Source organism: Micromys minutus (genome assembly GCF_963924665.1).
Source record: "Micromys minutus genome assembly, chromosome: 7".
Lineage (NCBI taxonomy): Eukaryota > Metazoa > Chordata > Mammalia > Rodentia > Muridae > Micromys > Micromys minutus.
Window position 1 is genome coordinate 49872145 of NC_137976.1, and position 25794 is coordinate 49897938.

The 25794-nt window shown below is 44.0% G+C and overlaps 2 protein-coding genes across 3 annotated transcripts in view; both read left to right on the forward strand.

Moving 5' to 3' along the window:
* Window positions 1–11293, forward strand: part of GRAMD1C (GRAM domain containing 1C) — a gene marked incomplete at both ends in the record, with an annotated part of 73020 nt that extends 61727 nt beyond the window's left edge. Inside the window, 8 exons of the mRNA XM_080918838.1 lie at window positions 218–336; window positions 3718–3860; window positions 4573–4676; window positions 6033–6212; window positions 7307–7364; window positions 9806–9916; window positions 10157–10262; window positions 11213–11293. Coding sequence (XP_080774964.1) covers window positions 218–336; window positions 3718–3860; window positions 4573–4676; window positions 6033–6212; window positions 7307–7364; window positions 9806–9916; window positions 10157–10262; window positions 11213–11293 — 902 coding nt within the window. The remainder of the gene's footprint in view (window positions 1–217; window positions 337–3717; window positions 3861–4572; window positions 4677–6032; window positions 6213–7306; window positions 7365–9805; window positions 9917–10156; window positions 10263–11212) is intronic.
* Window positions 11294–14210: 2917 nt separating this feature from the next.
* Window positions 14211–24073, forward strand: ZDHHC23 (zDHHC palmitoyltransferase 23; the record flags this gene model as incomplete). Of its 2 annotated transcripts, none has more annotated exons than XM_080918687.1 (4): window positions 14211–14362; window positions 18858–19568; window positions 21316–21483; window positions 23806–24073. In XM_080918687.1, the coding sequence occupies 4 exons, from the start codon at window positions 14220–14222 to the stop codon at window positions 24071–24073; spliced, it is 1290 nt and encodes a 429-aa protein (XP_080774813.1). The 2 variants fall into 2 exon arrangements, with proteins under 2 accessions (XP_080774813.1, XP_080774812.1); XM_080918686.1 differs by having other exon boundaries at window positions 14220–14362; window positions 21325–21483.
* Between the last annotated feature and the right edge of the window lie 1721 nt (window positions 24074–25794).

Genomic DNA, 25794 nt, shown 5'->3' on the forward strand with positions numbered 1-25794 from the left:
TTTATATACCTGCTGCCCAGAGTTGCATAACAACTTCTCTGGTGAAGGGGTTTATAGGTGAAGACAGTTCAGAAGCCCCTAATATGTATCTCCTATGAGGAATGACTCACATTTAATCTTCCTTTTACACTAATGGGGCCTAGGACTGCATATAAACATACAGTTCTCAAACTGTACCTCTGCTTCAACTTAAAGTCTTTATGTTTGCTCTGGTTAGATGTGGCATCTACCCCCTGGACAGTTGAATCTGGAGGCAATCAGCTGAGAACCATGACCTACACTATAATCCTCAGCAACCCGCTTACCGGGAAATGTACCGCTGCCACGGAAAAGCAGGTATGTGACTCGGTCCAGGCTCCAGAGGACTTCTGCCCATAGCTGGAGAGAGGGTGCCTGTCACGGGCCAGAGAGCCTAGTCAATAGACCACCCGTTGGAGAATATTTGTCACATCTGAGGAATTTTCATGTCATTTGCCATAACCATTCTGTAGTTTTATTTTTAATAATAGTGACTGCACAGAATTCAGCCATAGAATTCCAGGCATGCTACCCAAGCACTGGCTGTGTTCTCCGGGCTGCACTTATATTCTAAAGTCTGGCCGTTTATTATTTTGCTTTGTTTTGTTTTGTTGAGACAGGGTTTCTTTTTTTTTTTCACTGTCTTTCATTTAATTATTTAAATACATGAGAACATCATGGTATGCATTACATATTGAATATGTACATAGACAAGAAGTACTTTAACTTTAATTTTTTTAAACGACTTTATTTTACAAAACAAAGATAAATGTACAAATTTTAAACATTTTTTGCTTAAAATTATACATTTTTGTCAGTACTGTTTTTTCAGACATTGAAATAATTTTTACATAAAACCATGTGAGTATATTTTTTTAGTCAGTACTTGATTTTTTTCAAGGGCTTGACAGTATGCATTGAAAACCTAATAAGTTACAATAAGCGTAGAGTACATGCAAAACAAAACGCAACATGGAAATAGTCAAAGTCTTCTTGTTTTGTAAATATATGTATATTTTTTGTTTTCTTTATTTCTTGGACTTCATACAGTCTGTGAGTTGTTTCTGGGGGAGTGCAAGCCTCTGGGGTTAGCATCCCACTATCAGTGACTGCATATTATGTCTGTTCTTTTGTGACTGGGTTATCTCACTCAGGATGATATTCTCTAGATGCAGCCATTTTCTTAAGAATTTGGTTAAGTCATTGTTTCTGGTGGCTGAGTAGTATTCCATTGTGTATATGTACCACAATTTTTGTATCCATTCATCTTTTGAAGGACATCTGGGTTCTTTCCAGCTTCTGGCTATTATAAATAGAGCTGCTATGAACATTGAGGTGCATATATCTTTGTTGTGTATTAAAGTGTCTCTGGGGTATATGCCCAGAAGTGGAATAGCTGGGTCTTCAGGTAGTACTATATCCAATTTTCTGAGGTATTGCCAGACAGATTTCCAGAGTGGTTTTATTAGCTTGCAACCCCACCAACAGTGGAGAAGTGTTCCTCTTTCTCCACAGCCTCGCCAGCATCTGCTGTCATCTGAGTTTTGGATCTTGGCCAATCTGACTGGTGTGAGGTGGAATCTCAGGGTTGTTTTGATTTGCATTTCCCTGATGGCTAAGGATGTGGAGCACTTCCTCAGGTGTTTTTCTGCCATTCGGTGTTCCTCAACTGAAAACGTTTTGTTTAGCTCTGTACCCCATTTTTTAATAGGGTTATTTGATTCTCTGGCGTCTAGCTTTTTGAGTTCCTTGTACACCTTGGATATTAGGCCTCTATCTGATGTGGTGTTGGTAAAGATCTTTTCCCATTCTGTTGGTTGCCGTTTTGTTTTCTTGACGATGTCTTTAGCCTTACAGAAACTTTGCAATCTCATTAAGTCCCATTTGTTAATCTTTGACCTTAGAGCTTGAGCCATTGGTGTTTTGTTCAGGAAATTTTCTCCTGTACCTATGTGTTCTAAGGTTTTCCCTACTTTCTCATCTAATAGTTTCAGTGTATCTGGTTTAATGTGGAGATCTTTGATCCACTTACACTTGAGCTTTGTACAAGGAGATAAGAACGGGTCTATTTTCATTCTTTTGCATGCTGAGTGCCAGTTGGACCAGCACCATTTGTTGAATAGGCTGTCCTTTTTCCATTGAATGTTTACTGCTCCTTTGTCAAAAATCAGGTGACCATATACATGAGGGCTCATTTCTGGATCTTCTATTCTATTCCATTGATCCTCATGCCTATTTCTGTACCAGTACCATGCAGTTTTCAGCACAATTGCCTTGTAATATAGCTTGAGGTCAGGGATAGTGATTCCCGCAGATGTTTTTTTGTTGTTGAAGATGGATTTCGCTATTCTAGGTCTTTTGTTATTCCATATGAAATTGCACATTGATCTTTCCAATTCCATGAAGAACTGGGTTGGAATTTTGATGGGGATTCCATTAGGGTTTCTTTTTAAAAAAAAAAGATTTATTTTATTTTATGTAAGTACACTGTAGCTGTATGTAAGTACACTGTAGCTGTCTTCAGACACACCAGAAGAGGGCATCAGATCTTATATCAGGTGGTTGTGAGCCACCATGTGGTTGCTGGGATTTGAACTCAGGACCTCTGGAAGAACAGTCAGTGCTCTTAACCATTGAGCCATCTCTCCAGCCTGAGATAGGGTTTCTCTGTGTAGCCTTGGCTGTCCTAGAACTCTTTTTCTCTGTAGACCAGCCTGGCCTTGAACTCACAGCCTACCTCTACCTCCTAAGTGCTGGCTTTAAAAGCTACATCAATTGAATGTATAAAGATGTAAACCGAAATGTTGTCCAAAATTATATTAATGCTTCAGATGTCTTTGAATCTGGAACGGGGGGGGGGGGGATTGCTGGCAGGGAGGAAGTGGGCGCACATGAAGGAAGACTGAATAGTTAAAATAGTAGAGAGTAGGTGACAAGCTCATGAAGGCTCACTGTATTCCCTCCTGTGCATGTCTACAGTTTTGCATACTAGATGATTTTAAAATGAGTATTGCTAAAATATAACTTATAAGATCATGTCAGGGGAGAAACCCAAAGAACCAGATGGCTGCTGTGACGTGGGAAAAATCGTGGCACTGGCTTAGAGTGGAGTGTGTTTGGCCAGTCTGGGCAGGAGTCTAGTGCATCTGAAGAACACTGCAAACAGTCGTGAACAGTTTTTCCATCAGTGTTAAAGAAAACGTGACTCCCTTATCTTTTGTAACATTTTAAAAGATTGTCACACATAAAAGAAGAGACCTGTATTTTGGACTAGGAGAATCTTCTCTGAACTTAGGAGCCGGTCCTCCATCCTTCAACAATTACAAGTGTGGTTAAGTGAGAAAGGTTTAGCTGACAGACCCCTGAGTTCTGTTTAGGGAAAGTGATATTTTGTCTGGCTGCTCCACTTTTTGACTTTTTAAAGTTTGGCTTTGTTAAACTTTGATGGATATAGGACTTATGGCCCTCATATAATTCAATTGATTTTTGAATTGTCAACTTAATTTTTTAACTCAAAACTCATAGCCAAGAAACACAGAAAGATTATGCGGTTTATTTCTCACTCTGTCCTAACTATGTCCTAACTGTCATAAGATTTTTTTGATGTGTTTTGTATTTGTGAGAAGAAACTTGAGTGTATATGTTCTAAATTGCTGGGGAACATATTGAAAATATGCATTTTTGATCTTACTTCGGCAGACACTGTATAAAGAGAGTCGAGAAGCACAGTTTTATCTCGTAGATTCAGAAGTGCTCACACACGATGTCCCCTACCACGACTACTTCTACACTCTCAACAGATACTGCATCGTGCGATCTGCAAACCAGAGATGCAGGCTGAGGTGAGCCACCACAAGCGCGTGTGAGTGAGTGGACCAGGGTATGGTGTGTAATGCCAGCCCTGACGTCTTAGTCAAGCACCACGAAACCTGGCTCCTCGCCTAAATCACATGTCCACCCATGGCCAGGAAAGGGGTGGGAATCCTCACTCAAGACAGAAACTGATGAAGGTTAACAAATGTCCCTTCAGTTGCCACCGGAAGAAAAAGCTGTAGAGTTGGCCATAACTAGTCCCATGATCCAGTGTAAGGGTATCAGGGGTCAGGAGTTTTGGGGGAACACATGGTGAGCAGTGAGGTGCTCTGCTGCTGCGGTGGGAAGGTAGGCACCTTGAAGAGCGACAGCCATCGCAGGCTTTGCTGGCCCTAATTAACAGAATTACTTTCAACTAGAGTGTGATCACTGGAGATCCCAGAGGCATTTAGAAATTTATTTCATTCCTTAGCATTTACTGAAGGCTTCATTGCTGTTTAGGCGAAGGTAGAGTATTCCAATTTGATGAGGGTATTAGCAGCTCCCAGCGTTTTTAAAAGAACAAATTTTATTTTATAATAGTAATGGCATTTAATTCTTTTGGCTTTCCATGGAATGCAGCCTCACGTTTCACTGCACTGAAAGAGCTAAAGCGGTCTGTGGCCACAGTCCCCTGAATGCCTCTGATCTCTACCGGCTAAAGTCTGTCTCTAAAGAAATATTTTCTTTTCATCCTACCAGAGTCTCCACAGACTTGAAATACAGGAAGCAGCCATGGGGCCTTATCAAGTCTTTAATTGAGAAGAATTCCTGGAGTTCACTGGAGAACTATTTCAGGCAGCTTGGTCTGTAAGGTTTTCTCGCACCTGTATTTACTAAGGTCTCATCTGTTAGCAACTGGGCTGTTCTTCTATAGGACACACAGCGGGGCCGGGTGTCGAGACCGGAGCAGTTTACACGGAACTGGCTTCGGTTACTTTACTTGCTTTGCCATGGCAGGATTTTACATTTTCAGTTATCCATTGCTCTAACGACACTTACGTAATGCTTATCATATGCCTGTCACACACCAGAAAGTTCTGTACATCACAGTCAACATTTCGGCACTCACAGAAACCCTGAGAAGTACAGGTAGGATTGTTTTTTCCTACTTCCCTGTCGAGGAAATCAAGAGTACAGTTAAGTGACTTGTCCAAGACCACACACTCTGCCTCTGCAAGGAGCCAGGAGGCCGACCACAGCTCCCAAAACTAGGTTGGAGCCTCTTGTCCTCTCTCACAGCCGTGGGCCCCAGGCTTACACCTGTCTTCTTAGCTGCAGCTTTCCTGGGCTTCTGTGGGTCCAATGGTGCTGTGCCTATGTGCGGATTTACTGGAGGTGGGTACCAGTGGCTGACCTGGAGAAGCAAAGCAGCTGTTGGGCTGGGATATTTCTTAATCTATACAGCAGGGAACACTTCGTATCTGAACATAACTAATTTGAATGAAGGCGGAGCCTGAAGCCGGTCATCTCTAGTGACGTAAGGCTCTGTGTGTGCTGTACTCGGCTGGCTGTTGATTCTCCGGCTCTTTTCCCTTTGGCTGTTTCATTATTAAACTTAAAGAAGCTTAACATTAGTTTGGCCACTGGCTAATGAGCTTCTGATAAAACAGGCCGAGCAGAGGGAAGACCTAAAATAAATGACAGAAGTGGGATATTTGAGTTGTTTCAAGATTCCCTTTACCAGACTTTTCTTTCCAAGCGTTAGGATTTCTACACGTTACCCTGGTCTTTAGGGTTAAGAAGCACTGGCAGACCCTGTCCTGGAAACCTTCCTAAGGATCCCGATGTGTTTGGAACCCTTGTTTCCATGACTGAAGCCACTGTGTTAATATTTAATGTAGCATGTAGCAAGTTTCCACTGATGACCCATCATTTATTGATACACATGCTTCCTAGAATGATGAAGCCTCACTGTAGGGTCATTATAGTCTCTAAAGCTTTTAATTAAGAATAAAGTTTCAATCTAGTCTGTAAAACCTGAGGTCTGATTAGAGAGGATAAGCAAGGCTCAAACAAGCACACCTATGTATGCACATGCATGTGCACTTACACGTGAACACACAAACAGACACAGACAAGACACAGACACACACACTACTTGGGTCTTCTAGTTGAGAAAGCTTCCTTCTTATCACTTTGTTTTTAAAAATTCTTCTTAGAATCTGATTTGTTAATGGAAGAGTCCGTGCTGAGTCAATCCATTGAAGATGCTGGGAAACTTAGCAGCCTACGCCGGAGACGGCGGACCTTGAACCGGACCGCAGAGCCGGTTCCGAAGCTGTCTTCTCGGCGCTCTTCTACAGATTTGGGCGGCCTCGAGGCCAGAGACGATATTACAGGTAGCTGTCGATATTGAACAGACAAAAGACTTGTCCTGAGGATGCATGAGGTGCCTCTTGTCTGTGAGGAGTGCCATTTAAGGAAGCCCGCCTTTCTCTTCTTTTTATATTTGTTAGTATTCTGAATTTATTAACAGCAGCTCCTATAGAAGCCTAAAGGAACAGCTGGGACATGGCAGGCATATGGTGAGTGGAGTATTTTGCTTGGCCCGCACAGCATTAACAGTTTTAGGTTGGCTGCACTGGTACACGCCTTTGGTTCTAGCGCTCAGAGGGAGAGGCAGGTGGATCTCCATGAGTTTAAGGCCTACCTTGTCTATCTAGTGAGCTCCAGGCCAGCCAGGATTACATAGTGAGATGCTACCTCAAAAAAGAAAAACAATTGGATATTTAAATAAAATGTCTGATGGCCCTGTACCAAGTCTCTTCAGACAGGCTGTGCTGTCCAGCTGGACCCACTCTGTCCCCACCATGAGCCACTAGCCCCAAGCTTCTGTTTAATTCCTGCTTAACATCTTTAGACATCTGATGTTTAATTCCGAGTGTACTGCTGAGGGATAGCCTCGGCAAACTGCTGAGATGGAGCTTGCGTCAGTTTTGCAGAGTCCTTGCTTTATTGTTATCCGGTCTCTAGGTCTGAAGCTGTCAGTCTCCTGTCCCCCCAAGGTACCAATCAATCATAACCACATCTAGCCACTGGTTAAGATCAACGTCTTTTAAATTTTGAATTGTAAAGGTTTAGGCCCCAGTGATCGGTAATTTTTTTATTTTACAGGAAAGAAACATGGTGTATTAGCTCAACCGAACTGTTCTTAACAGAGATAGTAGTACTTAGCTGAATATCATTCACTATGGATTGAATCGACTATTTAATTTCATAGTAAATTAATTTTTAACATATCTCAAATGTGAAGAATTGCCAAGGGTTATCTCATTCTACATTTTAACCAGGGTATCATAAATTTTTCTTTAAAGTGCATGGAATTCATCCTAAGTTGTTTTCTCTTTACAAATGGCATTTTTGTAAAGTTAACTTCAGATGACTGTTAACTTTCAGCAGTGTTCACAGCCCTCGTTCTTACTCTTACCTACAGGAAAGAGAAAGACCGTGGACAGCTATGACACTGCCCTTATTGTGGTGATGAGTGTGTTGTAAGTATTCCTTGTGTGGCCTTTGTTCATTCATATCTGCATTTGTTTTTAAGTAGGTCCCCAAAGAACTATTAAGGCATCCGTGGTTTGCTTTTTTAAGGACTTATTTTTATTTTATATGTGTTCGTACTTTGCCTGTGTGTCTGTGTGCAGTACCTGCAGAGGGCAGAAGAGGTGGATGTGGAGTTACATACAGAGGGTTGTAAGCTGCTCTGTGGGTGCTGGGAACCAAATCCCAGGGCGTTGAAGGGAAGCAGGCATCCTTAACCACTGAGCCTGTGTGTTTGTGTTTTATTGGGTAGAAATGATCACTACTGACCACGTTGAACTGTAAAATCACTCTGACAGCTTTTTTGACAGCTTTTTGATGTATGATTTTTCAGAATTGTAAAATTTAATAAAATATAAAATATATGCTCAGCATAAAAACAAAACAAAACAAAAAAAACAATCCGAGTTGTTTCTATGAACCCTATGGGTTTTTATGCGAAGTTCTGTAAATTTAAAGAAAATATGTGTTGGTAAATTCTAATAAGATTATTTTCTTTGCTTAAATATATCAGTGCTGTTCATGTTTATGTAAGATTTAGTACGTTGCCAAAATGCACATATTTCAGCCCTGATTTCAAAGGTCACTTTAGAAGACTTTAAATAGTGTTCAAGAAAAAATTTTAAACATGTTTAAAAATTTAAATTTATTTTTATGTGTATGAGTGTATTGTCCACATGTATCTCTGCATACAGCAAGCATGCCTGGTGATTACAAAAGCCAAAAGAGGGCATTGGAACCCCCGGGACTGGAGTTGTAAGCAGCCATGTGGGTGCAGGGCTTCAAACAAGAGCAGTTAGTGATGGAAATTAAAGCACACACTCTAGGTTATTCTGCTATAGCAACCACACTGTGAAAAGTATCAGGCCTTTAGTCTAACGCTTGTAGTATATTATGGGAAACTACCTAGCAAGTTACTCCTAAGATCTTTAACTGTACTGGGTGACAAATTTTGGAATGAAGCTCTTAGCTGGTTTTCCTTACTACAGATTTCAGAACAAGCAGGAAGTGCTTGTTATCCTTCTTAGCCCTTGCTGTTGTTCCTTTTTCTTTTTACTTTTTGAGGTGGGGCCTGCTGTGAAGTCTTAGCCTTGAACTCTCTCATGACCCTCCTCCCTCAGCCTCCTTTATGCTGGGACAGCCTGTACACACCATGGCCCTCAGATCTCTCTTTAGGTTTTCAGATTCTAACTAAATCAGTTTGCTATGACATTTTTGAATGACAAGTATTATTATATTACTTGGTAGGAATACATATGTATATTGTATTTACATACAGATACAAGAATATGTACACATTTATCACCTCAGTGCCATGATAATTTCACAGATTTGATTTCCTTGTTACCTTTAGTTTTTTCACATACCATCTGTATACTTTTTCATCTTCTGAGCTGCCTGGAACCAAACCCAGGGCCCTGTGCATACTAAGTCATCATTCTACCACTGAACTATGCCCTCAAACACAATCAGTTTAATTTGAGGCAGGTAAATCTTTTAACAGAACTAAATAAAGGCATACGGTGCTACTTATCAGTTTGTATATGTGTATAACGAGGCTGTATTCATTTGAAAGGCTGATAGTAAAAATAAAACATTAACTTTGAATGTAAAAATTTTATATTTACCATTAGTAATATATGCTTGGGATTTATCTGGTACTTTCTTTGTTCAAAGAGAGTATCTGTCTGTCTGTCTGTCTGTCTGTCTGTCTATCTATCTATCTATCTATCTATCTATCTATCTATCCATCCATCCATCCATCCATCCATCCATCCATCCATCCATACACATTTTTTTGTGCTTGCACTGGGAATAAAAGATAGCATTGTGATGTTCCTAAAATCAGCTGCATATTGATCTTCATTTCATTTTTAAAATGCAGTATTATGGGATATAATTGCTTAAGCCAGTGTAACCCAAAAATAGACCCTGGAAGCTTACCTGGTAGATTTCTAAACTGATGGTTGCACAGGACTGGCTGGGATTGAGCAGAGAAGAAAGGAGAGTGGACAGAGGCCATATGTGAGTTGAAGCTATTCAAGGAGTTTTATTTTTACACACTAGGCATTTCCCATCATTCTCTTTGGCATCTATATAATACTTGAAAGTACTTATTTCATGTGATGAAATGGGGATAATTTGTTGAAATATAGAAAGTGGTGTAGATCGTATACCGTTGAAAGCTTTCACATATACATTATTTTACTCTATTTTTTAGTGGTGGAAGGGGGTCTTGGGGTGGGGTCTGGCTTTGTAGTCCAGTCTGCCCCGTGGTCTCCAATCACAATAGATCCTCTTGACTTTACCATGCGGTTGCTGGGCTTCCTCTGCTGCAGGCTCTGCAGTGCAGGTCAGTGTGGGTTGACAGACTGTTGTTTATGATGCACAGTTTGCTGCTGCTAGTTCTGCTGAACGTGACGCTGTTTCTGAAGTTGTCAAAGATAGAACACGCCACCCAGTCCTTCTACCAGCTTCACCTCCAAGGAGAGAAATCTTTAAAGTAAGTTCCCCGCCCCAGCCCCGCCCATTTTCACTGCCTGTTTCTTCATTGTAGAAAATTTAACTTTAGAGATTTTGGTTTGCTCGCTTGTCATGCTCGCTTAGTTCCCTCTCTCCCCCACCAGGGGCGGCGGTGGTGGCTGGTTTGATTTTGTGTTTTATTTGCAATTCATGAGGCACGATAATTTCTGTAAATAAAAGATCAGCAGCTGTTTTTATGATTTAATTTTTTTCCTTCTAGTTTAGTCTCTGACAGGTTCTCAAGAACAGAAAATATTGGAAAGAACAAAGATCAGGCCCACCGTTTAAAAGGAGTACTCCAAGATTCCATCCTGATGTTGGAACAGGTTTGTTTCTCAGGGGTGTGAATGGGCAGGTCCTCAGCTGGGCAGTCTTTAGACACAGCTTCTCTACGGTTGCTTAGTAACTCTGATCCTGGTTCATCATTCTCTTTTGGCTCAGGTTTTTCTCTCACTCAGTGGATGACCATGTCTTATAGAGAAGAGAAGCCTTCTCTCTTCCTTCTCTAACCATATCTAAAAATTGACCTATCCTAGAACCCCTTTGCTCTTTGCATTAGTGCTAGAAACATTTTGCTCAGCTTTGTGAAGTCTGTGCTTAGCACAGTGCCCAACCCAAAACAGATAATCCAGTTGAATGAACAAGTGAACAGTAAGGAATAAGGTATATTTCTTGGTCTTGAGTTTGATTTTAGGAGACAAGTGAGTTACCCACAGGCTTTCATGTCTGTTTTTCAAAGTGCAGTTAGGTAGCCTAGGCGTGTGAAGTGGGCAGCGCTCTAGTTCAGAGGCAGGAGCTTTAGGGAAGATCGTGTGGGGTCAGCAGGTAGGTACAGGTACCAGGTACCTTTTAGAACTGTAACAAGGATCTTGAGTGGATTAGAAAGATGTGGCTTATCTGTGGGACTCGAGGAGTTCAGGGAAGAGTGGAAAGACCACTGAACCTTGAGGAATGTCTAACAAGCCTTCCCTCTGCATAATCAGACGGACTTCCTGGAAAGTACACTGCACAAAAAAACTATGGCACATGGTAGTACATCTAGTACATGGTGGAAACTTTATAGAATTCATGTATCAGATTCCAGAGAGTCAGGTATTTGAGGATCTGTTTCATTTGACCATCTCGATCTATCTACCTACCTATTGATATAGATGCTCAAATCAAAGATATATATATATATATATGTACACACACACACATACATACATACATATCTTTTGGAGTAAAGTAACTGGGAAAAATCAAGAACTGTGGTTTTTGATCATTTTGTTTGCAGCTGAAGAGCTCCCTCACTCTGCTTCAGAAAACCTTTGATTTACTGAGTAAGAACAAGTCTGGAGTGGCTGTGGAGAACTAGTGCTGAAATGTGGGAATCAAAGAGACATCTGGACCTAGAAGACAACATCTGGAAGAAAACCGAGGATGAAGACTGTCGCTCTCAAAGGGACATTGCTGATATATTTATTACTGGAATTTCTACTAGGAAAGCCGTATTTAAATAACATTTACTCAATGACTGCTCTCCAATGGCCTTAAGACTCTATTTTTTCACTTCTTATACATATTTCTAAGCTGTGAATTTCTCTAGTGAACCATGAAATATATTTTGGAATTGAAATTGTGTGACACAAAAGGGGATGGGAGACACCCTGAGTCTGACGGCTTCTCTTCATTAGTGAGGCTTGTTACATGATCCTTTAAATTCATGTAAGCACAGAGTCCCTGTGCCCAGTGGGGTGTGTTCAGAGCTGAGTTTAAGAGCTTTAAAAGGGAAGAAGAAACCCTTCAGTCATTTGTCACCTTAAAGGATTGTTTTCCAAGTGCATACATTCTAGGTTTGTATCTTTAAATTTTACAGTGTCTTCATTGACTTGGCTTCAAGGCCAGTGGTCAGACCTTTTGTGTGTCTGAAAGAGTCATTGGCCATGTTGTATCTTAATGAAGGAATATATATATATATGTATGTATACACACATATATACACATACATATATATATATACACATATATGACATATATGTATATATATGTACACATTTATACCTACCAAATATGAGATTATCCTTCATATATCAAAAAGGCTGAACAGTAATTTAGGAGAAGGAAGCATGTAGGATATTAATGCTCATAATGAAGTACTTTTAGTTTTAGAAGCCATAGGCAATTTTATGGTGGATCAAATGAGTCCATGAATTATGCTTAGATTCAGCTTAGCAGTGTCCCTAATGGAAGTGAGCCGTCGGAGGGAATGGAAATCGCTTTTCAGTAGCAGCTACAGACAGCTTCATTCTTTACATATGCGTGTAGCTTGTCGGCAAATCATAAGCGGGTCACAAACTTGCGCTCAGCAGTAAAGACTTGGGGATCGAACATGCACACTGACTAAGATGCACAAGCTTGGGCTCGCAGGAAAGCTGCTTACAGTTTGTGCTCTGTCCCCCAGGATTTAGGAACTGTTCAGGACATATTTATTGTTTTGTTCTCTAGAGGTCTTCCCAGAACATGCACATATATTTATTCTTATTGAATATTCATTGCCTTTAGTCAGTGTTTCCTTTCCCTCGGTGTCACTGAAGCCAAATGCCATCTTTAACAACACTTTTGAGAAGCCCGTAGGGAATAAAAATACTGGCTAAAGGGAAGGGTTTCTCTTGCTAACCAATCTCCCTGGGGAAGGGAGCTTCAGAGTAATACCTCTGTTTTGTTTTGTTTGTGATAAGAACATAGGCTGTGAGTTAGTGACTAGATTAGAAACGTCAAATTGTTAAATTTAGAAAAATGTTAACTATCAAAGTGAATGTTTTTGTGGTTTCTCTCAAACTACTTCATCACATACCTCAAAGATTACCAACATTGCTTTGTAGATAAAACACTAAACATGTATGTAGAATTAATAAGATCTTAATCTGTTATGTAGAGATTGACTTCAATAAACCCCCAAATGTCTAAGTTGTCATTTTCTTCTGTTTCTGCTTAAAAAAAAAAAAAAACAAAACAAAACAAACAAACAAAAAAACAAACCTAGAAAGCCTGGGGTAGGGAAAACCTGTACGTACAGGAGGCCCACCTTTCTTACAGATTTGTGCAGCGATAACCAAAAACCCAGAGAGGACTCTCTTAGGCAATTTCATTGCAAATGCGCAGACTACTAAATCAAAAGTACCACAGAGGCCTGGCTGGAACGCAGCCCCAACCTCCAGGACTCGCGAGCGTGCACAAGTTTGGATAAGACGGCCTCGGGAGCTTCACGGGCCTCAAGGGAAGGTGGGCGACTCGTGGGGGTGGCACCCCCGAACGCGGCGACGGTGCGGATCGAACCCAACGCCTGTTGCCGGCTCCGGACGACCGCAGGCGGCGGGCGAACTCGGGCGGCGCCCGGGCTGCACCCCGAGGGCCCCGGCGCAGGTGCGGCGTGGCCCGGCCCGAGCGCGGCGGGGGAGGGGCCTCGTGGGCGGGCAGGCGGCGCACGTGCCGGCGGCGGGATCCCGGCGCCGGGGGCGGGGCACCCGGAAGCGCGCGCCGACCTGCGGAGCGGCGACCGGGGGCGACCGGCTCGCTCGGCAGGCGCGCGCCCCGCCGGTGCACACAGGTGGGCGACTCCGCCCGGCACGCCCGAGCCCGCCGTGCAGGGTCGGAGGCGCAGCCGAGCCCAGGGGAGCGGGTCCTCCTCGCGGTCCCCGCCTCCGTCGGAGGGCAGGTAACTTCCCCGCCAAGGTCATTCTCCAGGCCCGCCCACGCCCTCGGAGCCGTGGGTTCAGAGTGGGCTGGACGGCGACCTCGGGGCTGCTGGGGCTCCTGGCATCCCCGGGCCGGTGGGTGGTTGCAGCGCCCGGGCGTCGCTGCCTGCACCTGTGAGGGTGAGTGTCCACGGCGCGCAGCTTTGGGGTGGGGACCGCCTGGCCCTTCCGAGGCGGTACCCGCAGGTGAACTGGGCCGCCCTGGCTCTGCTGTCCCGGGCCGCGTGCTCGGCTGTCACCATGGGAACGGCTCGCACCCAGATGTTGCTAGCCTAACTGGGAAGGGGAGGGGGAGATGCTCGGAGCCCCAGAAACCAAGGAGACCCCTGTCAGGCCACGAGGAGCCAGGGAAGCCTGATGAAAACAGGACCCCTCCCCCCTTTTCATTTTCTTTTTCTTTTTCTTTTTTTTATTGCTCAGGCGTTGGCGTTAATGAGAAGCTAGGATGTGTTTACAGGATGTGAGTTGAGTTCTTGCCACCTTTACCTTCCTAGAGCTTCTTACGCCTCATGGTGACAGGTCCATATCTTTACACTAAAGAGCAATATGAAGCCAGTAAAAAAAAAGAAAACTGAAGAACCTGAATTGGAGCCCCTGTGCTGTTGCGAGTACATAGATCGAAATGGGGAAAAGAACCACGTGGCTGCCTGTTTGTGTGATTGTCAGGACCTCGATGAAGGCTGTGACAGGTAAGCTTACAGTTTCCAGACGCTGACCCCACTGGTTCTATTGAGATCTACGTATATTCTTTCAGGTTTGCTGTCCAGAATGCTGAGGTTTGCTCTTGGTATTCCAGAGGATCTGAAACAGAGAATTGTTTTTGCTGTCAGGTGTGAGGATTTTATAAAACGGAGTTATGTAGCAGCTGTGCGGTTCAGTTCGTGAGAGCTTCAACCATTTTCGTTTTAAACGATGCTGATTGTGCATAAGTAGGCAGGTTAAATGTATTAAAGAACACAATCTAGCATCAACTGCAAGTTTAAATGAACACTCCAGAAAGTTCTTATATTCTCAGTGATTGTAGATAGAGCCCATGCAAGTAAATTCATTTTCACTTGGTCACATGACGCTTAGAGGGGAAGGATGGCTTTTCTGCTCTCAGATCACACCCAGAGAGACCATGCACACCCTGTAGAGAGTGACTGTTCTTATGTTCGTAGCAACACCGTCGTGGTTGAAATATTGTCTTATCTTTGGCCTTCACTTTCACCACAATCTCAGCAATGGAAATTGCTATCTAAAAAGAGAGCTTTTAGCATCAGTTAAAAACATTTTGTATCAAGCATCGATAAACTGGCTCTACTCATTTTTCTAAGTATATATGCTTATGGGAGGCATAATATGAGAGGAGGAGAGATGGATGTTGGAGACAAGCTTTTCCCAGAACTGTCCCTTCTGGTTACAAAGCCACTGTTACCGTAGATTGTTAATCAGGCCAAGAAAAGCTTTGCATGGGGAACTCTGCAGTCTCCTGTCACGCTTGACTCTTGAAAACCCATAACCTCTCTGTTCCTTGTCTTTCTCGATAGCACTTCTTTTTAAGCCGTAACTACAGCTTCTTTAGACATCGTCTAAAACCCATACTGAGGAAAACAGCACTTTGTGCTAAGGAATGGAGAAAGGATGCGGTTCCCATAATGGCTGTTTCTCAGGACTCTTCCTCTCTCCTAGCCTTGGGGCCTGGGCTGTCCCCTGAGTTCTCTCCTCTGCCCTATCTTTTTTCCCCCTGGAGACAGGTTTCTCTGTTTTCACTGCCCCTTCTGCTCTGTGACTCCAGGTGATATCTCACATTCACTTTAAGGTGTGTCCTGCCTAAAAAAAAAAAAATTGTCTCGAGTTATTTTTGCCTAAACTACCTTTTCTTTGTTGCCTGGCCCAGTCCACTTAGGCTATTGCAACAAGAATACCTCAGAGTGGGAGCATTACAAGTGGTAGAAGTGGACTGTCTACAGTTCTGGAGGTGGAGGAATCAAAGGTCAAAGTGCTGGCAGATTTAGTATCTAATGTGACATCTTCCTCATGGATGGCACCTGCTCACTACAACCCCGCTCTGCAGAACAGATGAATGCCTGACCTTCCTTGGTCTTCTTTGGTGCGGCATTTAACCTCATTCACACTCTGTCCTGTTGACGTCACACTTCTAAGAGCCTCACCTCCAAGTAAGATTGTATTAGGTTTGAACTAAATGAATTTTAGCTACAAATATTGGATCCTTAGCAATCTACCTCTGGCCCTCCAAAGAATATGCAAAATGCACCCCTCACTTCCCCACAACCTCCAGGATTTAGTTGTTCATGTGTCAGCACAGACATCTTGAGTCTCTAGAGTGGTCTGGGTGCCATCCTCTAAGTCAGAAATAGGTGAAATTCATAAAGGACTCTGCAGGAAGGACCCGTAGCTGTGGGCCTGTGGCTAACAGGCTGTGAGCAGAAGACCCAAGGGATCTGACATCATCCTCTTCCCTCAGTGGTTACGAGACACATACATGATGCACATACGTACAGGTAGGCAAAACACTTGTACATAAAGTAATAATAAACAGTAAAGAAAAAAGAAATAGCAGGGTGTGTACTCTCAAAACACAATGGTGGGACCTTTAAAAGACATTTCCTTGGTAGGGGAGAGAAATGATAAAAGGAATGACAGGCCCCATTCCCACAGGACAAAAGACATCTGTGATATAAATATCCTACCTTCCAGACATGCTGAACTAGAAGTTGGACCCTAAGGGTTTACTTAGTTCATACTGTAGCTTTCATGGGTTGGAATCTTGTGGGTGGCTGGGTCCACCATCCTGGGTCTTGGCTAGATCTTCTCCTACAGCCTCTCTAGGCACTGCCTGGTGAGGCTCTCTGCAGGGGTCCCATACCCATTGGTACACAAGACAGTGTCCTCATGAGGGCTCTGTGGTACTTGTTGGCCTCAGCTCAGATGTTCTCTGGGACATTCTTTGACATCCACATGGACATGGTAATGCCTCCACAGCTCTTGTGTTCTGCAGGGCTGTAGAACTGGGGACATACGATGGCATGCACATTTACTACTGATGCCCTTGGGAGTGGTGGCCTCAGCAGTCTACATTGCACCTGGTTTGATAGAACCACACCTGGGGTTTTTGTGGGGAGCAGATTGGCTGTGGTACTAGGGAGTGAGCCCTGAGGTTTCATGGGCGTTCTGAGTCATTTTCTGTGAAAGCATTCTGCAATTAAGACCCAAGCATTCTTGGTGTTTGACTGGAGCACAGCCGGCTCAGATTTAAGGGCCATTGTCCAGATCTCACACAGCTTTCACAGTAAACCATAAAGACAGGTTAAGGAGGCCAAGAACTTTCCAGATCTTCAAGTTATGTTTCCCCTTTGTTATACATTTTTTTTCCCTTTTAAGCCACTGTATGTGTGTTATATGTATGTGTATGTGCACACGTTACATCAAGTGTCTTTCTAAATTGTTTCTCTGTCTTATTTTCTGAGATAGTGCCTCTCACCAAACCTAGACCTCCTCTATCCACCAGACTAGCTGACTAGCAAGTTCCAGGAATTCCCCTGTCTGCTGCCCTACTCCCCACAGCACTAGACATAAGCTCATACCCCCACGCCTGTCAGTTTTTATAATGCATTTGCCTGAGTATGTGTGTGTTCCGTGGCTGTGATGTGTAGGTCAGAGGACAACTTCTAGAATGTGAACCATGAAGATTGACCGAAGGTCATCAGCGATGGTCAAAAGCACCTTGCTAGCCCCATATCCAAATTTTCAAATGGGTACTAAAGATCCAAATTCATTTTTTCTTGATGTCAGGGTAAGAGTTTTGCCAACTGAGCCATCATCCTAGGCCCTAAAGTGTAGTTGTTATTTTTATTTTTGTTGTTGTTTTACTGTTACTGTTTTATTGTTTGTATATGGGTTTGTGTATAGACCAGAGGTGTGTCAGATGTCTTACACAATAGATTCCCATCCTAATTTTTGAGTTGGTGTTTCTTCACTGAATCTGGAGCTCACGGACTGGGTAGGCTGGCTGCTCCCTCCCCAGTGCTGGGGTTACAGATGCTTAGCACTGTGCCTGCCTTTTTACATGGCTGCTGGACTCCTCATGTGTGAACAGCAAGCACTTTGCCCACCAGACCCTTTCCCCAGCCCCGCCCCTCTTTACTCCCACTGGAGCATGAGTTCAAGAGAAGCTGTGCGGCACTTTGATTGGAGATTTCTTTTAATGATACTCTGTTCCATTGCTCTTCGGGCCTGCCTTCTAAAGAACACTAGGCATGAACATGCAACTACCTGCTTCATAAATGGTGTTTCTTGCTACATTTTCGTGTGGTGGAAGAGCTTATAGGCTCCTGAGGCTTCTTCCCCATTTGTGAGGATTCTCTGTGATATGTGACCAAATCACCTTTTACAAGACCACCCTCCCAAAGTCTCACTATATTGTTCTCTCTGGCCTTGAATTGCTGTGCTCAGACATTCTCCTGCCTCAGACCTTTATGCACCTGAGAATGAAGGTGTGTGCTACCACATCCAGCAGCTTCATCTCCTAGTACTTAGGTGTAGGGGATCGCTTTTAAAATCAGAACACTCAAATAGCAGCATGCCTCCCTGCAAAGTCAGCAGACCCCATTCTATGTAGTCATTGGTTGGACTTACTTTAGTCTGTTCTTCATTTTTGCTCAAGCAGACTTCTGTCTAGGACAACCTGGTTCAGTCCCAGGGCCTAGGACAGACTTTGAATGCACCTATCTCTCTTCAGTGAGACACTCCCTTCCTTTGCTGTCTATCAATGCTAAGTACCAACCATGCCTTCCCACTAAGCACTTTTGAGGTCTGTCCCCTGAGCTTAAGACTTCCCTGGAAGACCATTGCGACTTACCTAATGCCTTTTGGATTCTCACTGTCAAGTTTGTTTTTTGTTTTTAAAGATTCATTTGATTGTATACCACTCAGGTCTGGGCATTTGTATGGAGTATGCCTATACCTCTATTTAAGAAAGATTGCTGAGAGTTAACATTTATAAGCATTATCTTCCTATTTAAAGAAAAACGGTACAAGGGTCTGAAAAGCTTGTGTTTAGTACTGAGGGAATAAAATGTTGGCTTTTGGTGTCTTATCATTTATGTTGCTGTTTGACATCTGGGGCCCTGTTTCCATTCACCAAATCCACGTGAAGCACATTCTTCTGCTCTCTCTGAATAGATGGCTTACCTGTAAATCACTTCGGCCGGAGACTTGCGAAAGAATCACGGATACAATTTCTGATCGCCTCCGAATTCCTTGGCTCAGGGGAGCCAGGAAAGTTAATGTCAGCATCGTCCCTCCGCTTGTGCTTTTACCAGTTTTCCTTCACGTGGCTTCCTGGCACTTCCTGCTAGGGGTGGTGGTTCTGACCTCCCTTCCCGTGCTGGCACTCTGGTACTACTACCTCACTCACAGAAGGAAAGAGCAGACACTGTTTTTCCTGAGCCTCGGCCTGTTCTCACTGGGCTACATGTACTTTGTGTTCCTGCGGGAAGTGGTCCCCCAAGGGCGCGTAGGTCCCACACAGCTGGCCCTTCTCACCTGTGGGTTATTTTTGATACTCTTAGCCTTGTACCGAGCCAAGAAGAATCCAGGCTACCTCAGCAACCCAGCATGCAATGACAAACCCCCAAGCAACAGCCAAATTGAATGCCCTATCAAAAAAGGGCAGGAGAAGACCAAAGGGTTCCCCGGCACAGATACCTCGGGGAGCCTCAACAACCGCACACTGAAGGATGATGTTAAGGGCTCCTCCAGGGTGGGACCTGACAGTCCTGCCAAAGTGAAGGAAGACTGGTGTGCCAAGTGCCAGCTAGTACGGCCCGCCCGAGCGTGGCATTGCCGGATATGCGGTATCTGTGTGAGGAGAATGGATCATCATTGTGTCTGGTATGTTGGAAAAATCTGGGTTCCCAGAAACTAAATCCATATCCTACCCATTTTGATCTTCTTCTGTGGTGTCCTAAAATGTCTTTCCTCCAGTTTTACACCTTGTAGATATTTGTAGGCTGTGAGGATGTTCCCGCTTAGTCATCGGGTTTTTGAGTCTCACAGATTTTGTGCCTTCAGTCATTTCCTGAAGGAGATTAACAGAAAACTTTGGGTGGTTTTTTTTTCCTTTCTTTTTCTTTCTGATCTCTCTTTTCCCTTCCAGTTTCCCTTTCATTTTTTTTTTTTTTTTTTAATGTCTTTAATCAGGAACTGTGGAGACGGCCGTTGTTAAAATGCTGGCTCCCCTGTGCTCAGTGGCCCGTGCTTGTTATCTCAGCACGGGGAAGGCAGAGACAGGAGCGTCATTGGAGCTCTCGGGCCAGCGCATCCGAATCAGCAAGTTGCTGGTTCAGTGAGAGACCCTGACTAAAAAACAAATGGTAGGGAATGATTGAGGAAGACCCCAACATCAACCTCTGTTCTCACATGCAAGTGTACACACGCATGCTCACCACATATACACACACCACACACACATCACACAACCAGTATCGGTCTTTTTCCCTGTTCCTTTTGAACAGAGAATTCTGGGAAGTGGTCCCTGTCTTGAGGTGACTATTCTCTGGCTGTACATCCTTAACCATGTCATACATCCAGGGATTTCCACTCACCGTTGTGCAGATGAGGTCCTATCAGATATCCATGTATTGTTATCTGCCAGAAGAGAGGCTTTGTTTTGTACCTTCTCGATGACTAGTGACAAAGGAAGGCACGTCAGGCCCATACCATATAGAGTGCAGCATCTACAACTCCACTGAGTGACTGAGCTGAAGGGAGTGTTAGCACTCAGGGGTGGTCACTAAGTGACAGGGCTGCTGCTGAACTACACTAGGTCTGAAGAGAGGAGGAGGGAGTGAGACTAGGAAATGCCTGGAGGGTCTTGAGATGGCCCTAACATGGGCAGCAGTTTCTGGGACTTGTGTTTCCCTGAAAAGGGGTGCTTTTAGTTTTAGACGTGCACGGTTTTGCCTTTGTCATTTACCCCTATTATGTGCATGTGTGTGTGAGCATGTTGGCTCATTTCCAAATGCTCGCTTGCAGAGTCTGACAGCTTGTCCCATGGGAAACCTCTGGCCACTGAGCATTCTGAGATGCATGTGCTTCCTAATACGTTTTTCTCCACGCTGCACCCACCATAGTTTTAACTGCTTCGATCCTTTTGTTGCTCTCATACATACTAAACACGCTTTCCTATTGCGCGTGGGTATTTCTGACTGGACTTTTCAAGTCTTCATAACTGCTAAATAAACTTTCCTCATGGCTTGGTAGTAGGCCTCACTTACTAAGATTTAGGAACAGGGGCTAGGGTATAGCCCAGTGATAGAGTGTTTGCCTAACTCAATACTTAGCACTCCAGAAAACCCTCACAAATGCGTATACATGTGTATATGCATATATGTGTACAAGCTTTACACCTATATGGATAGATTTGCTAGCTGCGTTCTGCATTAAACTAAGTGATAACGATTCTATCCTTCCATGGAGAATGTGAGACTTTTGCCTCCCTAAATGAAAACTATAATGATTTACTGTTTCATAACGGAAGTTCTTACCGTCCGTATTTTAGAGGCTTTCTTGTAGATCATGTGAGCTACAGGAGACATTCTTAAACACGTGTGTTTGTCCCCCTCCCTGCTGTTTCGAGGATAAACAGCTGCGTTGGAGAATCAAACCATCAAGCGTTTATACTTGCCCTTTCCGTCTTCTTGCTCACCTCGGTTTATGGGATCTCGCTGACCTTGGACACCATTTGTAGGGATAGAAGCCTCTTCACAGCCCTCTTCTACTGTCCTGGAGTTTACTCTAACTACAGGTAGGTCGTGCCATCCTCTATTAAGAGGGCCAGAGACAAAGTAATAAATGTTGCCAGAAATGGGAGTTAAGTTAGCAGTTGTCAGTCAGAGCATAGAACAGGTTTTGGGGTGGTGGGCATCCCTGAAACTGTCAACAGAATATTGAAGTGGTTATGTGTGGTTGGAGTGTTAAGGGTGATGTCAGAAGCTTCATGATGCCACATGCCTTTAATCCTAGCTTTTGATGTGCAGAGGCAGGTGGATCTCTCTGAGTTTGAGGGCAGCCTGTTCTACAAAACAAGTTCTAAGACAGCAAACGCCACATAGAGAGACCATGTTTCAGCAAACAAACAGGGCTTGGCTTTATCGGGGACTCCCACTGCTGGGAAGCTTCTTTGTGCTCCTTTTCAGATGTGTTCCTCTTTGTGTAGCTTTTCTTTTCTAACCTCTCATGGTTTGTTCTAATTTTTATTTTTTTAATTCATCACTCATGATTACTGTGTTATCTAGGTCAAGATTTCTTAGGCATTATTAGGTGGGAACCCATTTATAAACTTCAGATTTTCACGCGGTGTTGTAAGTGGGACTCTTCTGTGTTGGTCCCCCCCCCCACACACACACATGTTGAGGATGTTCACGCCACTCCCAGCCCTACAGACCAGGAGTGCTTTTGCTGCTCCTACCTCCACACACTAAGGGTACTCATGTCCCCTCCCCCCATAGATTCTAAGGGTACCCTTGGCCCTCCCACCCTTATAGACCAGGAGTGCCCTTGCCAACCTCCATGTCCCACATCAAGGGCCCCACTACTTCCATGATGCTTCCTGTCCATTCTTTGTTTCGTCACTCAGAGTGGGGGCTCCGTAGTCTCTGATTTGGTTCTCTTTTTCTCTCTCACTCTAGGCTCTCAGAGCTACTTCTGCTTTTGCTACCAGACACCCTGTCTTAGTCTATTCCTGCACAAACATCATGACCAAGAAGCAAGTTGGGGAGGAAAGGGTTTATTCAGCTTACACTGTCTACATTGCTGTTCATCACCAGAGGAAGTCAGGAATGGAACTTAAGCAGATCAGGAAGCAGGAGCTGATGCAGAGGCCATGGAGGGATGTTACTTACTGGCTTGCTTCCCCTTGGCTTGCTCAACCTGCTTTCTTACAGCCCAGGGATGGCACCACCCACAATGGGCTGGGCCCTCTCCCCTTGATCACTAGTTGAGAAAATGCCTGACAGCTGGATCTCATGGAGGCATTTCCTCAACTGAAGCTCCTTTCTCTGATAACTCCAGCTGTATCAAGTTGACACAAAACCAGCCAGTACATACCCCTGTGTGGTGTTAGTCCTTAGTAGTCTAGATCTGGGCATTCTAATATTCTGGAGTGACAATCAGCCCTCTCTTCTCATGATAACTTTCTTCTCTAGACATGGAAAGTCACTCATTTCCTTGGCCATCATGGGGGTGATAAAATTGTAATGCAGAATGCCTGTGTCCTTGGTGGATTGACTGCCCAGTACCACCATTGTGTCTCACCTTATCCTTGAAGGTGTTCTGGTCACCTCAGTTCTATGGGGGAAGTTTTGTGTTATCATCTGTGAACTCCTGTTCAGCTTTACCATTAAAGAGTTTGTGTGTGTCTTTTCCCAGCTAATTCTTCAAGTGTGTATGTCCCTCCCCACAGTTCATGAATGAGCCCGAAAGATGTTTTCCTGCCTTATATGATTTTGTTTGAAATGTTAGGTTCCTACAAATTTTTTATTTTTGAAAAATTTTATTTAATTTACATGTATGTGAATGTATGCCAAATATGCATGACTTCTCACAGAAGGGGGCATCTGATGGGGCATTTGGTCCTTAGGAATGACGTTGCAGGTGGTTGTGTGCTAACTCACTAGGGTGCTAGGAACTGACCTCAGGACCCTGAGCCATTGCTCCCTCCTGGCTCCTACACGTGAGAAAGGCTGTTGATGTTGAGAGTTATCCTCTCTGTTCTCAGTCAGCACTGACTGAAGACATAACATTGGTCCTATTCTTAGGTTTCTATCTACAGCTTCTTAGAGGACACCAATAATGACTTCCTGGAACCCGTTTCCTCCTGAGTTAGCTACAAATTAGAAATTGCTCATTCATTCAACAAACAGGTGCTGAATACCTTGATGCCTGCAAAGAATGATAAGATATCCTTTGCTGAATGTAATGTGCTAGAAAAACATGAACTAACAATCCAGGGCAGAATTGAAAAGTTCGTCTGGGTTTTGGCATTCTGAGGATACTAAGATATCCTCGGGGGTGGACTCCAGTCCTTACTAATGAGTACTAAATGTTCAGAACAGCCCTTTCTCCACAGCTCAGCACTGTCCTTCACCTGTGTGTGGTACTCTGTGATCATCACAGCAGGTATGGCCTACATCTTCCTCATCCAGCTGATAAACATCAGCTACAACGTAACGGAGAGGGAAGTGCAGCAGGCCCTTCGGCAGAAGACCGGGCGCCGGCTCCTCTGTGGGCTCATCGTGGACACAGGCCAGTACAACAGGGGCTTCCTGCGAAACTGGCTCCAGTTTTCCACCCTAGGCTCACACACAGTCCACACCCCTGCCGAGGACATTGTCTGAAGTGCCTTCTGTGCAGCTCTTCGGGGCATTCCTCTCTGTCCTTTTATGTCACACGTCAGTATCCATGCAGAATTCATCTCCACCACCCACGTTTCAGAGGCACTGTAGAGCTATGTTTGGGTTCGGAGAGAGGACGGAGAAAGGGTAATTTTTCTTCTGCCTTTAACACTATGGGAGTTTAGTACTGAAGCAGCAAGAGTAGAGCCACCCTTTCCCGTCACCTTGCTGGCTCGGGCACCAGAAGCTGCAAAGAGGCTGTGGACACAAACCATTCGCATGAGGAAGGAAGGAAGTTAGAACTCAGAGAGTCCCTAGTCCTCCCTTCCTTTTTTAATAGCCATATGACCCCTCGGGAGTCACTTTTCCCAAGTCTCAGGTTCACCTGTATGGGAGCTTCTGCTGCCTGGCTACCTCATGGGACAGCCACGATGGCACCTGAGGAGCACGTGGGAGGCACTGGAGGGATCCCTGGGGCTGAAGCCGTGGGTGAGAATATTGAAGCCAGTCTGTACAGTCACAGAAGTTGTCCCTGTCAATGCTAGTTATCTCAAAAAGGACAGCCGATGAAAATGATAATTACTATCTGTGCTGTGCGTAGTGGGCAGAAGTTTAGGTGATTTATTTGCTAATGTATCGTTTTATATTTATTATACTTCTCTTTTTTCCCTCCTTCCATATTTTACTTGGGTGAGGTGCTGGCACACTGGTGGTGGTGGCTGGAAGGAAAGGAGACTGTCCTCTGAGAACATTTTCCCTCTTTATAGCTGTGGAGGCTGATTAATATCAAGGGCTTGATTTTTTTTATTATTGTGTATTTTCAGTGCTGTAATGTTTATAACACTAAATGGAAACATCAGCCTGCCACGAACTCTCTGGGGTGACTTGACACCTTCCCATATGCACATGCTATTCTCCATACAAAACACACATCTCACTAGAAGAACAGGGTACGTGCACTTCCCGGCACTGAACAGAATACTGCTTTCTAGTTCTTCCCCAGTACTAAATTGTTCCTTTGTGTCTCAGAACTGGAACATGGGGAAGACTACAGAATGGGCCCTCTTTCTGGTATAGAAATGGGAGATCCATATGAGGAACCCCATCTTGAATGTTTGTTTTTTACACATGTACCGTTTCAGTGATCCCAAAGATCAATGATAATTTGCCTTGGCCTTGTAGCTTCATAGGGGAAACAGTGCTTTGTGCTTTTTGTTGTGGTTCTGTGCCTGCTTGGATGCACTGAGGGAATGTTCCTGCTTCTTAACTCGGGCTCTCCTGAAGACAGGTACCACATTTTCATCCAGGTTTGTCATTGCTCTCCCCAGAGATCTATTGTTTAATAAATAATAGACTCCATATTCCACTGGGGCAGCCAGAGAGTGAGCCTGGGGATGTTCACTGGCTGCAGTTTCTACGGTGATGCCTGTCCCTGGCCCACAGTCAAACATTGATTTAGAATGAAAGTTGGCTTGGATACAACTAACTTCCGTCTTTGTGGGTTTTAAGTAAGAGAGATGGTAGTAATGTCACCAACAGCATATGTGGGCAGAAACTGGTAGTTTTCATGTCTCCTGAATGCCAGGTATGCAGCCAACTCTGAACATCTAGCTTCCGTGAACTTTACAGAAATTATAGTCAGGACATGTGCTCCTAACTGCTGAGCCATCTCTCTAGCCTCCAAAGCTGAAGTTTCTGGAGAACTTTGGTGGTTTGCAGAATGA